At 48.1% G+C, this 14,095-nt stretch overlaps 1 protein-coding gene across 11 annotated transcripts in view; it reads right to left on the bottom strand.

Moving 5' to 3' along the window:
• The window catches only part of TBCD (tubulin folding cofactor D), a 202,595-nt gene that overhangs the window by 129,023 nt on the left and 59,477 nt on the right, over positions 1-14,095 (bottom strand). For all 11 annotated transcript variants that reach the window (XM_054535917.2, XM_054535919.2, XM_054535913.2 and 8 more), the window contains one exon: positions 10,432-10,526. In XM_054535917.2, coding sequence (XP_054391892.1) covers positions 10,432-10,526 — 95 coding nt within the window. The remainder of the gene's footprint in view (positions 1-10,431; positions 10,527-14,095) is intronic.

The following is a 14,095-nucleotide window of genomic DNA, read 5'->3' as shown; positions in this document are numbered from 1 at the left end:
GTCCACCTCTACTGGGGGGTGCCTCCCAGTTAGGCTACTCGGGGGTCAGGGACTCACTTGAGGAGGCAGCCTGCCCGTTCTCAGATCTCAAGCTACATGCTGGGAGAACCACTATCCTCTTCAAAGCTGTCAGAGAGGGACATTTCAAGACTTATTTTTTAACTACACTACGTTTCTGCATTTACGCATGACCCGACTTAAGAACTAAACACTCGTAATTTTTACATACAAAAAGTGATAAGCTCTCAACAAGTTGAACATAGAATTACCACATGACCCACTAATTCCACTTTGGGTATATTCCCAAAGGAACTAAAAAAAAAGGTGTCTGAAACAGGTTCTTGTATCCATGTCCACAGCAGCATTATTCACAATACCCAAAAGGTGGGAACAACCCAAGTGTCCACTGACAAATGAATGGATCGAGAAAATATGGCCAGGTGCGGTGGTGCACACCTGCAATCACAGCTACTCAGGAGGCTGAGGTGGGAGGGTTGCTCAAGCCCAGAAGTTGGAAGCTGCAGTGTACTATGATTGAGCCTGTGAACAGCTACTGCACTCCAGCCTGGACAATACAGTGAGATCCCATCTTTAAAAAATAAATATACGGGTCAGGCATGGTGGCTCACGCCTGTAATCCCAGCACTTTGAGAGGCCAAGGCGGGTGGATCATGAGGTCAGGAGATCGAGACCATCCTGGCTAACATGGTAAAACCCCATCTCTACTAAAAATACAAAACAAATTAGTCGGGCATGGTGGCGGGTGCCTGTAGTCCCAGCTACTCGGGAGGCTGAGGCAGGAGAATGGCGTGAACCCGGGAGGCAGAGCTTGCAGTGAGCCGAGATCGCACCACTGCACTCCAGCCAGGACGACTGAGCAAGACTCTGTCTCAAAAAAAAATAAAAGTAAAAATAAAATAAATATATGGTATGTCCATACAATGAATTATTCAGCCTTTAAAAGAAAGGAAATTCTGATACATGCTACAACACAGATTAACCTTGAAAACATGATGCTAAATAAAATAAGCCAGACATGAAAGGCCAAATATTGTCCAATTCCACTTGTACAAGATCTCTAAAACAGGCAAAGTCCTTTTTCAAGCAGAAAGTAGACTACAGTTACAAAGGGTTGAAGGGAAGGAGAATCAGGGGCGAGTGACTTCGTAATCCGGGGTGATGAGAAGTTTTGGAACCAGACAATGGTGATGGTTGTACCAAAGTGAGAGTGTAATTAATGCCACCGGATTAATTTGCTTAACAATTAAAAGAGAAAATTTGTTATACATATTTTACCACAATTCTCTAATAATAAAATATTCTAAAAACCATACAATTATATATTTTAAATGGGTGAATTATATGGTAGATGAACTGTATATCAATAAAGCTGAAAAAAAATAAAGGATCCTTGAATTCACATGTAAGAGAAGATGCCGACAATGCCCTTTCTAAACAGTCTCAGCAGAGGCCCACTGCCGTCTGCCCCCACCAGTGTTAACGTTCAGCCAAAATGCCACGTTCTATAGGGAGGGAGGGAGAGCAGGGCGGAGTGCAACACAAAACACACATGTTCACACATGGAAAAAAACACCATTAACACAAAAAAAGAACAATCGGTCCACGTACAAAGTTAAAGATGTTTCATGCTTTTCATTTTCCTGAAAACCTGAAAGCTTAAAAGCCTTCCAAGATTAAACAAACCAACAAAAACAGGCGGGGAACTGGACACTGGGGCCATGTCAGGATGTGCTCGGAGCCAGCCTCTCCCAGGCCCCCTTGATCACCTGGGAACTGAGGTACACAGGCCTGCGGGGGACAGCAGGGTCAGGCCAGGCCACAGCCAGGGGCCCCCAACAGGAGCCTGAGCCAGCCTTGGCACTGAGCCCCAACGGCTCTACTAGGGAGGGAGCGCCTTGTCCCTAGACCTCAGCTGGAGCTGCTCTCCTGGAATTCACCATCCACCTCCGTGCTCCAGAGCCTGTGGGGAAACTCTGGTCCTCCACCCCCTCCCCCTCGCAGAATCGGACTCCTCTCCTATAAAATATCCCTTCTGAAGGAGCCTCTGAGGGTTTCCTTCCTTCCATGTCGGCTGCTTCCTCCCCTTTTCTCCACCTCCCCATGCCAGTGAGCCTGGGAACCCGATTCGAGCTTTTCCACCCATTCACCTTCCTCATCTCTCACTCCCTCCTGTGCGAACTGATCAACCCATAACTCTGTAGACCATTTCTGTGTGGACGGCTCCAACATGTCACTCACTGACCTTCTTACTATCTCACTCTCTTCCACTGACTAGAACAGCAAAGTTGTTGAGTTCAGAATCCTACATGCAGCGTAAGTATTTCCTTTTCTCCTCCTTCACAGCTCTGGTCTCACTCCGAACACTGTGGCAGCTCCCGAATGGCCTCGTTCTTCCTTTCCACCGCGCTCCCGAGTATTCCCCAGTATCCGACTTTATGTTGAATAATTTCCAAACCCCTCACTGTGTTCCTGAAGCCCCTCTAGGATCTGGCCCCCAGGCGCTTTTCTGTGCCCACTCTTCGGCTCTTTCCGCCGTCCTAGCTCACGCGAGCCTTCGTTCCTCTTGGAGATGCTGCGGTCAGGAATCCATCCTGCTCAGCTCCTTCACGGTAGCAGCTCTCAGCATAAATGTCGCCCCAGGAGGTCTTCCCCAAGTCTTATTCAAGTCACTGGTTGGTCCCATCACTGAGGATCTCACCGCCCTTTTGTATTTTCTTAACGACTTTATCCATTCTCTGAAATCGCTCCCTTCTTTGTTTCCTTGTTTAATGTCTGAATCTCCCTCCAAACCCTGTCCCCTTCACTGTCACAGAAACGCTGTGTCCTCACCTCCACTGCCAAGGGCAGTGGGCGCCAATCACATTTGTTGTAGGAAGGACGTGCAGAGTTTTCGTCATCCAGAGAGAAAAACATGACAGTTTCTTTTGGAAGCCAGAAAATATAGTCCACAGGTGGGAATTAATCTACTGAATGGTGCTTTTAACAAGACCCCAACACAGCTGCAGCAACATCGTCATAAAATGCTGCTTGTACGTCTTCGATGAACGCTGAGAGCGTGTGCTCCAATGCAACTTTATACATTTTTCAAAATTTATAACATTTATATAAACATAAAAATTTAATGTTTATTGAAATTTTTTCAAAATTTATACAATTTATTAGACATTGAAAAATTTTCTCAAAACATCACCTTAGATAAGAGTTAGGCAGCCTGTATTTCCGACATGCAGGGCTTACTACCTGATGCAGGTTCACAGGGACCTTGAGCCTCCTAGCAGTGAAACAAACATGCTCTCCATCCTTCAGAAAGTTGCAGGAAGGTTAGAATGGGCTTTTCTATGGCTGTGGGACACCAGACAATTACACTTTATAGGACATGGGGTGACAGACTGCACCTTCTGGAGGAAGGGGTAGGCCTCCTTGAGAGAGGGCAGTGAAGGACCCCAGCCTGAAGATTGCATAGGCAGCTTCCTAAATTTGAGGGAAGGCATGAGAAAAGCTTTGTAGACGCTAATTTAACAGAGACCTGCTTTGGCCACACAGTGTGTATAAACAGACCTACGTCGCCAACACAGCCCTCAAATCTGTTATTTGGGAAACACGTATGCAAAGATTTCTTCCTTTTTAGGCTTTAAAGCAAAGGTTAAGTGCTGGGAAGCAAGTGTGAGTCACTGTGCTCAGTCTTAGACAAAGACTTTAAATCAACTACTTTAACTACACTCACAGATCTCAAGAAAACTGTGAACAAAGAACTAAAGGAGACCAAAAGAACAACATTTAAACTAACATGGAATGTTGATAAAGAGACAGAAATTATAAAAAGAGGCTGGGCGCAGCAGCTCACTCCTATAATCCCAGCACTTTGAGAGGCCAAGGCAGGAAGATCACTTGAGTCCAAGAATTTGAAAGGAGTCTGGACAATAAAGCGAGATCCTGTTTCTACAATTTTTTTTTTCAGTGCAGCAGGCCTGTGGTCTCAGCTACTCAGGAGGCTAAAGCAGGAGAACTGCTTGGGCCTGGGAGGCTGAGGCTGCAGTAAGCCATGATACCACCACTGCACTCCAGGCCTGGGCGACAGAGCAAGACCCTGTCTCAAAAAGAAATTATTAAAAGAGAAATTAAAGAGAAATTCTGGAACTGAGGACTCAAGAGCTGAAATGAGTACAGAACCTAAGAGACTCACAGGGCACCACCGAGCATACCAACATGTGTATTAACATAACAAGGGTCCCACAGGGAGAGGACAGGGGCAGCAAAAATACCCGAAGAAACAATGACTGAAAACTTTCCGAGTCTGATGAATGACATGAATCTACACATCCAAGAAGCTCAGAAAAACACCAAATGCTAGTTATTATTACCCAAACCAATATGCACAATTGTCAATCAATAAGGATAGCAAGGGAAATAGGGTTCATACAAAATGTCCAAAGAGATCAGAACACTTGACATTTTTCAAAAAGCAAAATACTGATGAAAACCACAAAATGCATAATTAGGAGCACATGTGTACATTTTATCAAAATAGTACAGTTGGCTGGGCACAGTGCCTCACGCCTGTAATCCCAGCACTTTGGGAGGCAGAGGCAGGTAGATCACTTGAGGTCAGGAGTTCGAGACCAGCCTGGCCAACATGGAGAAATCCGGTCTCTACTAAAAATAAAAAAATTAGCTGGACATGGTGGCAGGCGCCTGTAATCCCAGCTACTCGGGAGGCTGAGTCATGAGAATCACTTGAACCCAGGAGATGGAGCTGGCAGTGAGCCAAGAGGGCGCCACTGCACTCCAGCCTAGTCAACAGACAAGTCTCTGTCTCAAAAAAAAAAAAACGGTAAAGTTAAACCAAATGCATCCCCCAACCTGTGCTTCTTGTATCCAACAAAGGAAACCGTAAGGGTTCACAAACGTTATATGAGCTTACTCATGGTGAGGAGTGCCCACCTCCTCCTGCCACAACAACAGAGGCATTCAAAGAGAAGCCACAAAAAAGGTGAAAGGACCTACGCCAGGACCACTCAAGAAAAGTCCTGGAATTTGAATCACCTAAAATAAAGACCAAGTAGCCCTTTAACAGTAGTCCTCAAACAGAGGTGATGACGTGAAGAGAAAAAGAACATGGCCCACTGTCCACAGGCCAAGGCAGGAGGATCGCTTGAGTGCAGCGTGCAATCATGGCTCACTGCAGCCTCAACCTCCTGGGCTCAAGCAATTCTCCCGCCTCAACCTCCTGAGTAGCTGGGACTGCACCCAACTACCTTTTTAAAACAATTTTTGTAGAAACAGGATCTCTTTTTGTTGCCCAGACTGCTTTCGAATTTCTTTAAAAAATTAGCTGGGCGTGGTGGTGTGCACAGAGTCAGAGACCAAGAAATAGGCTTACAGCACAACAGATGGCGATTCTGTGTGTGTGTGTGTGTGTGTGTGCACTGCATGTGTGGAGAAGAATCAGCAGGATTCCCTAAAAAGTAACCCAAAGAAAATGCAATGCTTTTTTCCTGAGTCCCTATTCAGAGGACTAAGGGCAAAAAGACCCAGGGTGCCTTCAAGGCAAACATTGCATCACTGCCTGCTCACCTGACTTCCCTAGTTTTACTTCTTCCTCCTTTAGCATGCACCAATGAAGCTCCACATTTCCTCTAAGACAAACAAAAGCTTTAGTCATCAAACATGCTCATCTATATTGTGTCTTTCTACAACATTTATTTGTCAAGCATTTGTTTTCGCGCTTTTTTTTTTTGAGACAGGATCTTGCTGTGTCGCCCAGGCTGGAGTGCAGTGGTGCGATCTCGGTTCACTGCAACCTCCGCCTCCCAGGTTCAAGCGATTCTTCTGCCTCAGCCTCCTGAGTAGCTGGGATTACAGGCATGCAACACCACATCCTTGTATTTTTAGTAGAGACGCGGTTTCACCATGTTGGCCAGGCTGGTCTCGAACTCCTGGCCTCAGGTGATCCCAAAGTGCTGGGATTACAGGCATGAGCCACCGTGCCCAGCCTGTTTTCACTTTTCAAACTAAACTGACAGAGAACCACAGTAACTCTCCAAGGAGACAAGGAGGTGCAGGGACAGCTCAGCCATGTGACATGGAGGAGGCCGAAGGGCTGAGCATGAGCTGTGACTCCAGAAAGACTTCCTGGCTCCCACAGCTGCAGTGTTTGTGTGTCTGTGTGTGTGTGTGTGTGTTTAGAGATGGGGTCTCACTATGTTGTCCAGGCTGGTCTCAAATTCCTAGGCTCAAGTGATCTTCCTGCCTTGGCCTCCCAAGAGGCTAGGACTATAGGCACTGCCACCACACGTGGCTCCCAACTATAGCTTTATATAAACAAGACGGCTCTCAGAGGAATGGTGTGAGGTCTAAAACAAAAACATAAAAAGTATGCTGCAAATGCTCATCAAATGTTAGCCCTGTCACCTCCTGAGTTAGCCCCAAGACAGGATCTCTTTCACCCCTGCCTGAAAGAACCCTTGCCCTGCCCAGAGACAGCACAGCTTCTCCATGTCCCACCAGGTACAGAATGGGGGCTGCAAAGAGGGTTCAGCTCACGTGGAGGGCACCACCAGGTAGAAGGGGCCAGCCAATCATGCGAAGGTCATGGGCCAGTGTATTCCACATCATGTATCCGTTTCTGAACAATAGCTTTACCCTTCTCGTTTATGACGCCAACACCCATAACCTCTCCAGCTGCCTGGGGTCAGTGGGTGTTGCCATTAGACACGACAGAGCACACACATAAGCCAGTAGGGTCTCTTGTCTCCTTCGAGTGAACCTGGAGCTGGCTACCCACAGGCAGGGACTTCATTCCATCCCAGCTACACATTCACACACACACCCTCACACACATCTAGTGTCACAAATAAACATTACAAGTCACTTACTTGGGATGGAACAAAATGTTAAATGAAACCACAACTTCATGTTCTGGGGTTAGCAATGATTTCTTAGCTATGACACCAGAAACACAAGAAAGAAAAGACTGATGAGCTGGACTTAACTAAAATTTAAAACCTGGATCAAATATCACCATCAAAGAAATTGAAAACACACCAGGTACAGCCTACAATCCCAGCACTTTGGGAGGCTGAGGCAGGAGGATCACTGGAGGCCAGAAGTTCAAGACGAGCCTGGGCCACATAGCGAGACCCCATCTCTACAAAAAATGTTTTAATTAGCCAGGCATGAAGGCCAGGTGCAATAGCTCATGCCTATAATCCTAGCACTTTGGGAGGCTGAGGCGGGGGGATCACTTGAGCTCAGGAGTTCGAGACCAGCCCGGACAACATGGGAAAACCCCACCTCTACAAAAAATACAAAAATTAGCTGGGCATGGTGGCACATACCTGTAGCCCCAGCTACTTAGGGGACTCAGGTAGGCGGACCGCCTGAGCCTGAGAGGTGGAGGCTGCAGTGAGCTGAGATCAAGCCACTGCACTCCAGCCTGGGCGATAGGAATGAGATCCTGTCTCAAAGAAAGAAAAAAATTTGCCAGGCATGGTGGTGCGCCCCTGTAGTCCCAACTACTTGGGAAGCTAAGGTGGGAATACGGCTTGAGCCCAGGAGATCAAGGTGACAGCGAGCTGTGATGGGGCCGCTGCACTCTCGCCTGGGCAACGGAGCGAGACTCTGTCAATCAATCAATAGAAAGTGAAAAGGCAACCATGGAATGCAATAAAACATCTGCAAATCAAATATCCAATGAGACTTACACCCAGAATACATAAAAAACTCATATATCCAATGAGACTTATACCCAGAATACATAAAAAACTCATATATCCAATGAGACTTACACCCAGAATACATAAAAAACTCATATATCCAATGAGACTTACACACAGAATACATAAAAAAACTCATACATCCAATGAGACTTACACCCAGAATACATAAAAAACTCATAAATCCAATGAGACTTACACCCAGAATACATAAAAAACTCATATATCCAACGAGACTTACACCCAGAATACATAAAAAATTCATAAATCCAACGAGACTTACACCCACAATACATAAAAAACTCACATATCCAATGAGACTTACACCCAGAATACATAAAAAACTCATAAATCCAATGAGACTTACACCCAGAATACATAAAAAACTCACATATCCAATGAGACTTACACCCAGAATACATAAAAAAACTCACATATCCAATGAGACTTACACCCAGAATACATAAAAACTCATATATCCAATGAGACTTATACCCAGAATACATAAAAAAAACTCATATATCCAATGAGACTTACACCCAGAATACATAAAAAACTCATATATCCAATGAGACTTACACCCAGAATACATAAAAAACTCCTACTTACAACAATTAAAAAATAATTTTTTAAATGAGTAAAGAACTTGAACAGACATTTCTCCAAAGAAGACATACAAATGGGCAAACACAGAAAATGCTCAGTGTTATCAGTCGTTAGGGAAAAGCAAATGAAAAGCACAACAAGGGGGCACTTCACACTCACTAGGACAGCTTTTTTTTTTTAAAGAAGCAGGGGGCACGTGTGGTGGCTCACACCTGTATTCCCCACACTCTGGGAGGCCAAGGCGGGTGGACTGCTTGAGCTGAGGACTTCAAGATCAGCCTGGGCAATGTGGTGAAGCCCTGTCTCTAACAAAACTAAAAAAAAATTAATCTGGCGTGGTGGTGTGCACCGGTGGTCCCAGCTACTCAGGATGCTGAGGCGGGAGGATCGCCTAGTCCTGGGAGGTGGAGATTACAGTGAGCAGAGATTGCATCACCGCACTCCAGCCTGGGCAACAAAGTGAAACCCCGTCCAAAAAAAAAAAAGATAAAAACAAGTGTTGGTGAGGATCAGAGAAGCAGAACCCTTATACACTATAGGCAGGAATGTGAAATGGTGCAATCATTTTGGAAAAAGTTTGGCAGGTTCTTAGAAAGTTAAACATGGAGTTACCGTATGACCCAGCATTTCTACTAGGTCTATACCCAACATCCACTCAAAAACGTGTACATAATGTTCACGGCAGCATTAACCTAACAGTGAAAGGTGGAAACAACTCAGATGTCCGTCAGCTGATGAACAGGATGGACAGAACGTGGTGTGTGGTGCATTTACACAGCAGGACGAGGCTCTGCCACAGGAAGGAAGGAGGCACTCCACAGGCTACGACACAGAGAAACTCAGTGGAAGAATTCGGACACCAAAGATCACACGTTGTAGGTTCCACTGTTATGAAATGTCTATAGAAGACAAATTCACAGAGACACTGGAGATGTGGCTGCCAGGGCGGGGGTGCTGGGGAGAGTGGAGAGAGCTCTTAAACACAGGGTTTCCTTTGGAGGCAATGAAAATGTTCAGAAATTAAATTATGGCAATAGTTGCGCAACTCTGTAAATATACAAAAACCACTTAACTGTATACTTAAATGAGTGCATTTTATGGTATGTAAATTAGATCTCAATAAAGAGGTCTACAAATTAAAGAAGTCTGAAAAAAATAAGCAGAGACATTAAAAAAAAGAACTGCAGGCTCTAAAAGCTCTCCCTATACATCAAAATGCCAAGTGCAAAGCGGTCACTTCAGACGCCACCACAGCTCCACACTGGGAAGACGCGAGGCCACCACATCTCAGGTGTCTTTATTTTGGACAGAATCAAGTCTCTGTGGTAGGGCTCTCTCAGGATGGGCCCCCACTCTATCCTGTACAGACATCCTTTCCTTCCTGCCCTCAGAGGGCACTGCCAGCCACACCCAGGGACTCTCCTCACCAAACACAGACAGGGCTGCGTGTGGCCACGGCACAAGAGCTGGTCTGGGGCAGTGCCTCTGCATCCGCCATGCTGTGCCCTCTGTCCCCACCCCACTGCTGGCCACTGCAGAGCTCCCCTGGCCCTCCACCCCAGTTCCCACCCTGGTTTCAGGCTGGCGTGAGCCTCATCTCCAGGGAGCACCACATCACTCCAGGTGATCCAGGATGCTGCCAGGGGTGCCTGGTTCTACAACTGAAGCAGGTGCCACTGCATGTGTCCTTAAGGGGCAACAACATCCCTCAAGAATGAAAACTAGTTTTGAGGAGTAAGAAAATCAGACATTACAAGGATTCGTGGCCCTCCAAAACCAGCTACACAGGGTAATCTGTGGCATTAAAATTTCACAGCAGAAAAGAGAGGCAATTAGGAAATTACGAAGGCCGATGCGAGAAAAAGGTAGACAGACCTTGTTCTCAAGCTCTTCTGGGCGTGCCTGCAGCAGGGCCACACCACAGAGATGAGTTCAGACGAAGGGCTACAGCCTGCCACGGGCAGCCTGGTGACGCAGCTGACAGTGCTTCAGCTACTCACCAACCACGAGTCAAGATGGCAGCAACAGGCCTCTCCTGCCCAGCTCCGCCAGCGCCAGACATCCCCCCGACCGTGCTTCAGCTACTCACCATCCACGAGTCGAGACGGCAGCAACAGGCCTCTCCTGCCCAGCTCCGCCAGCGCCAGACATCCCCCGTGCCACGCCTTGTCAGTCTCCTGGAAACTGAGAGCAACAAAGATCCTGAGACCACAGCCCACATGTCAGCTTTTGGTTCAAAGCCCACAGCATGGCAAGGAGCACAGCCTGGCAGGTCCATATCCTGTGCCTGTAAGGCTCACGTAAGGCTCACTAAAACCCATTCCTAAGTTTTTAAAGTATCAAGGCTGGGCACAGCAGCTCACGCCTATAATCCCAGCTACTCAGGAGGCTGAGGCAGGAGAATCGCTTGAACCGGGGAGGCAGAGGTTGCAGTGAGCTGAGATCGAGCCACTGCACTCCAGCCTGGGTGACAGAGCGAGGACTCCGTCTCAAAATAAAAAAACAAATAATCAGTTGGCTGAAGAAATAACACACTGCGACTGAGTACGAAGACAACAGCCATGCCCACCCCAGGGCCTCTTCAGATCTCCCTAGAGTGAGGACAAGTCTTGGTCAGTCCCCAAACAAAGAGACCGTCCTGTCCGTGCCGTCCCAGGTGGGGTTTTCCCACCACAGCGGTGTCGCTCCAAGTACGGGCAACACCCATGCTCACATAGAAAGAAATAAGACACTTCAGAAGAGTAGGAACTTAAAACAGGAATCCTAGCACAGGAAGACATCAGTAGAAAAGGGAGCAGGAAGATCTTCTTTAAATGACACCCCACTGTTTAGTCAAACTCAGAATTAAAAGCTAGAATAATGAATTGGCATTTCAAGATTTTTCACAGTATTTGAAATATGAACTTTTAATGAACAATTGCAATGGCCATCGATCAAGTCATAATATTTTATATGTACTAATTTCCCTGGGGTAGTTCAGAAGCTCTCCTGATTCTAATTAAATTGATTTGACAGCAAATAAATATTTAGGAAAACCCACTAAATTGTATGACTAGCTGGCAATCAATATAGACAAGAAGACTTAGGAAAATCGGAGAGTGCCTATCCGCCCGACGGCTACCTCACCTCCTGCGTGCCCGGCCCAGAGGAGAGGAGGGGCTGAGACAGACACCAGCGTCCACCAGCTGCTCCTCAGAGCTGTCACCGATGGACTCAATCACAGGTAAACTTTGTCCAAGTTCCAGATGTTTACTGTCTGCCCAGAGGCTCCGTGAGCCCTTTTGCATATTTTCACATCAGCACTTGGTCCTTTAGGGTTTTCATTGGAGAAAGATGCTTCACACCTTTCACAAAGATTTAGTTAACATCTGAATGAACTTGACAAAATACCAAGGTTACCGTGACTTAAAAATACCAAAACAAATGCCTGTCAGGCCAATGTCTACTTCTAAATCAGACACGTGTTTACTGTAGCACGGTGGTGAGGGAGGCAGGGTCCAGGGGGTGCCGTTCATCCATCAGGCTCGCCTGAGAGGCCCAGCACCACCACGGCACAGTTGAACCAGACGGGGGACCCTGTCCATGGACACCAGGGGCACAGGGAGAAGCCAAGCAGCCGGGGCAAGTTCCTGCCCTCAGATCCAAGCTTAAGGCACTCCTGGGAGCACAGGGGGGTCTCAAGAGGAGGGAAGACAACAGAAAACGGCGGAAGCTATGAGTGGGCGGATGAGCGGGAGAGGAAGAGAGAGAGAAGGCAGGCAAAGAGTGTCGCAGGTACACGGGTCTCAGATCATCAAGAGCAAGGGGAACAGCACTAATGTAAAATGATCTCAAGGATGCGTTTGGTGGAAAAGTGTGACAAGTAAGCCATTATCTGTGTAAAATGAAAGAGAGAATTTTAGCCAGGTACAGGCTCAGGTCTATAGTCCCAGCACTTTGGGAAACCGAGGCAAGAGGATTGCTCGAGGCCAGGAGTTCAAGACTAGTCTGGGCAACATAGCAAGACCCCATCTCTACAAAAATAAAATAAAATAATTAGCCAGGTGTGGTGTTGCACACCTGTAGTCCTAGCTACTCGGAGGCTGAGGCAGGAGGATCACTTGAACTTAGGAGGTAGAGGCTGCAGTGAGCTATCATGGTGCCTGAGCAACAGAGCAAGACCCCATCTCTAAAAACAAAACAGCCGGGCGCAGTGGCTCAGCCTGTCATCCCAGCACTCCGGGAGGCTGAGGCAGGCAGATCACAAGGTCAGGAGATAGACCCCGACTGGCCAACATGGTGAAACCCCGTCTCTACTAAATACAAAAAATTAGCCGAGCTTGGTGGTACACGCCTGTAGTCCCAGCTACTTGGGAGGCTGCGGCAGGGGAATGGCTTGAACCCAGGAGGCAGGGATCGCAGTGAGCCAAGACCACACCACTGCACTCCAGCCTGGCGACAGAGCGAGACTCCATCTCAAAAACAAAACAAGAAAACCTCTGTATCCATCTGCTCACACCTGCATCAGTCCCCGGAGGGATGAGGAACGGGTGCCCCAGGTCACCTGCGGGGGGGCTCTGGGGTCTGGGGAGGCTGTCTTCTTCCCTTCGGTTTGAATTTTGAACGAACACATCACCCAGTCCAAAACCTCAATGAAACCATAGAGCTGAACAGAAAGGAACCCACGTGGTGAGGCTCCTGCTGACACGGGGTGGCGGGCGAGGGGGGGCACAGCGTAGTGCCGTGGCTTCCAGACGCTCCACACCCAGTGTCTCAGAAGATGCTCTCGGGCAGGGGCAGGTGGCAGGCAGGGGGCACAGCATAGTGCTGTGGCTTCCAGATGCTCCACACCGAGTGTCTCAGAAGATGCTCTCGGGCAGGGGCAGGTGGCAGGCAGGGGGCACAGCGTAGTGCCGTGGCTTCCAGACGCTCCACACCGAGTGTATCAGAACATGCTCTCGGGCAAGTCAGCAGGACCCACAGCTGGGCCCGGGCTCAGGTTCAGTTGGTTTGCTCACGGGAGAACCCAATGGGGTTGGCACAGACACAGACACACTCCTCTCCAAGGCACCCTGCTTGTGCCACAGCCTGGGGTCTGGCGCTACTTCCTAGGTCCTGGGTAATGCTGCAGGGCTGGTGATGGGAGTCGGGAGGGGGCCCCAGGTCCTGAGGGAGTCGTGCATGCTTGGGGGACAGCCACATCAGCCACACAGATCCTGAACCCCCAGGGATGGGTGCAGCTCCACTCACTGCATAAGCCAGCCCAGGAAAGGAGCGGGGAGTAAGTTAACCCTCCTGGGTGCTGGGTGTTCTTACAGTTAATATAATTAATGCCCTTTCTCCGACCCTTTTCAGAAGAGGCTGGCAGCTCACCACACGTCCCAGGGAAGGACAAGATTGAAGCAGCCACCATGCAGGGCTGCGGGCCACCCCACCCCCAGCAACTCCTGGCTTCCTGGTGTCTTCAGACATCCTGTTCTGAGGCTGCACCTTTTTATGCCACTGTTGACAATCACATGCTGAGCACCCAGGGAAAGTGAAGGCAGGCGCTGACCAGAGCTGCATCCTGTGAGGACTCAGGACGACGGCCCTGCGGCTACTTTGAGATGAAGGCCCTGCGAAATCAAGAGTAAAAAGGCCACCCCGTCCCAGAACCTAGCTACAAAAATGGAATGAGCACATTAAAATAACAAAAATAGGCCGGGCGCGGTGGCTCACGCCTGTAATCCCAGCACTTTGGGAGGCCGAGGCGGGCGAATCACGAGGTCAGGAGA

Source organism: Pongo abelii, chromosome 19 (genome assembly GCF_028885655.2).
Source record: "Pongo abelii isolate AG06213 chromosome 19, NHGRI_mPonAbe1-v2.0_pri, whole genome shotgun sequence".
In the NCBI taxonomy this organism is placed as follows: Eukaryota; Metazoa; Chordata; class Mammalia; order Primates; family Hominidae; genus Pongo; species Pongo abelii.
The sequence above is the reverse complement of the archived record's forward strand: the minus strand, read 5'-3'. Positions and strand labels throughout refer to the sequence as shown.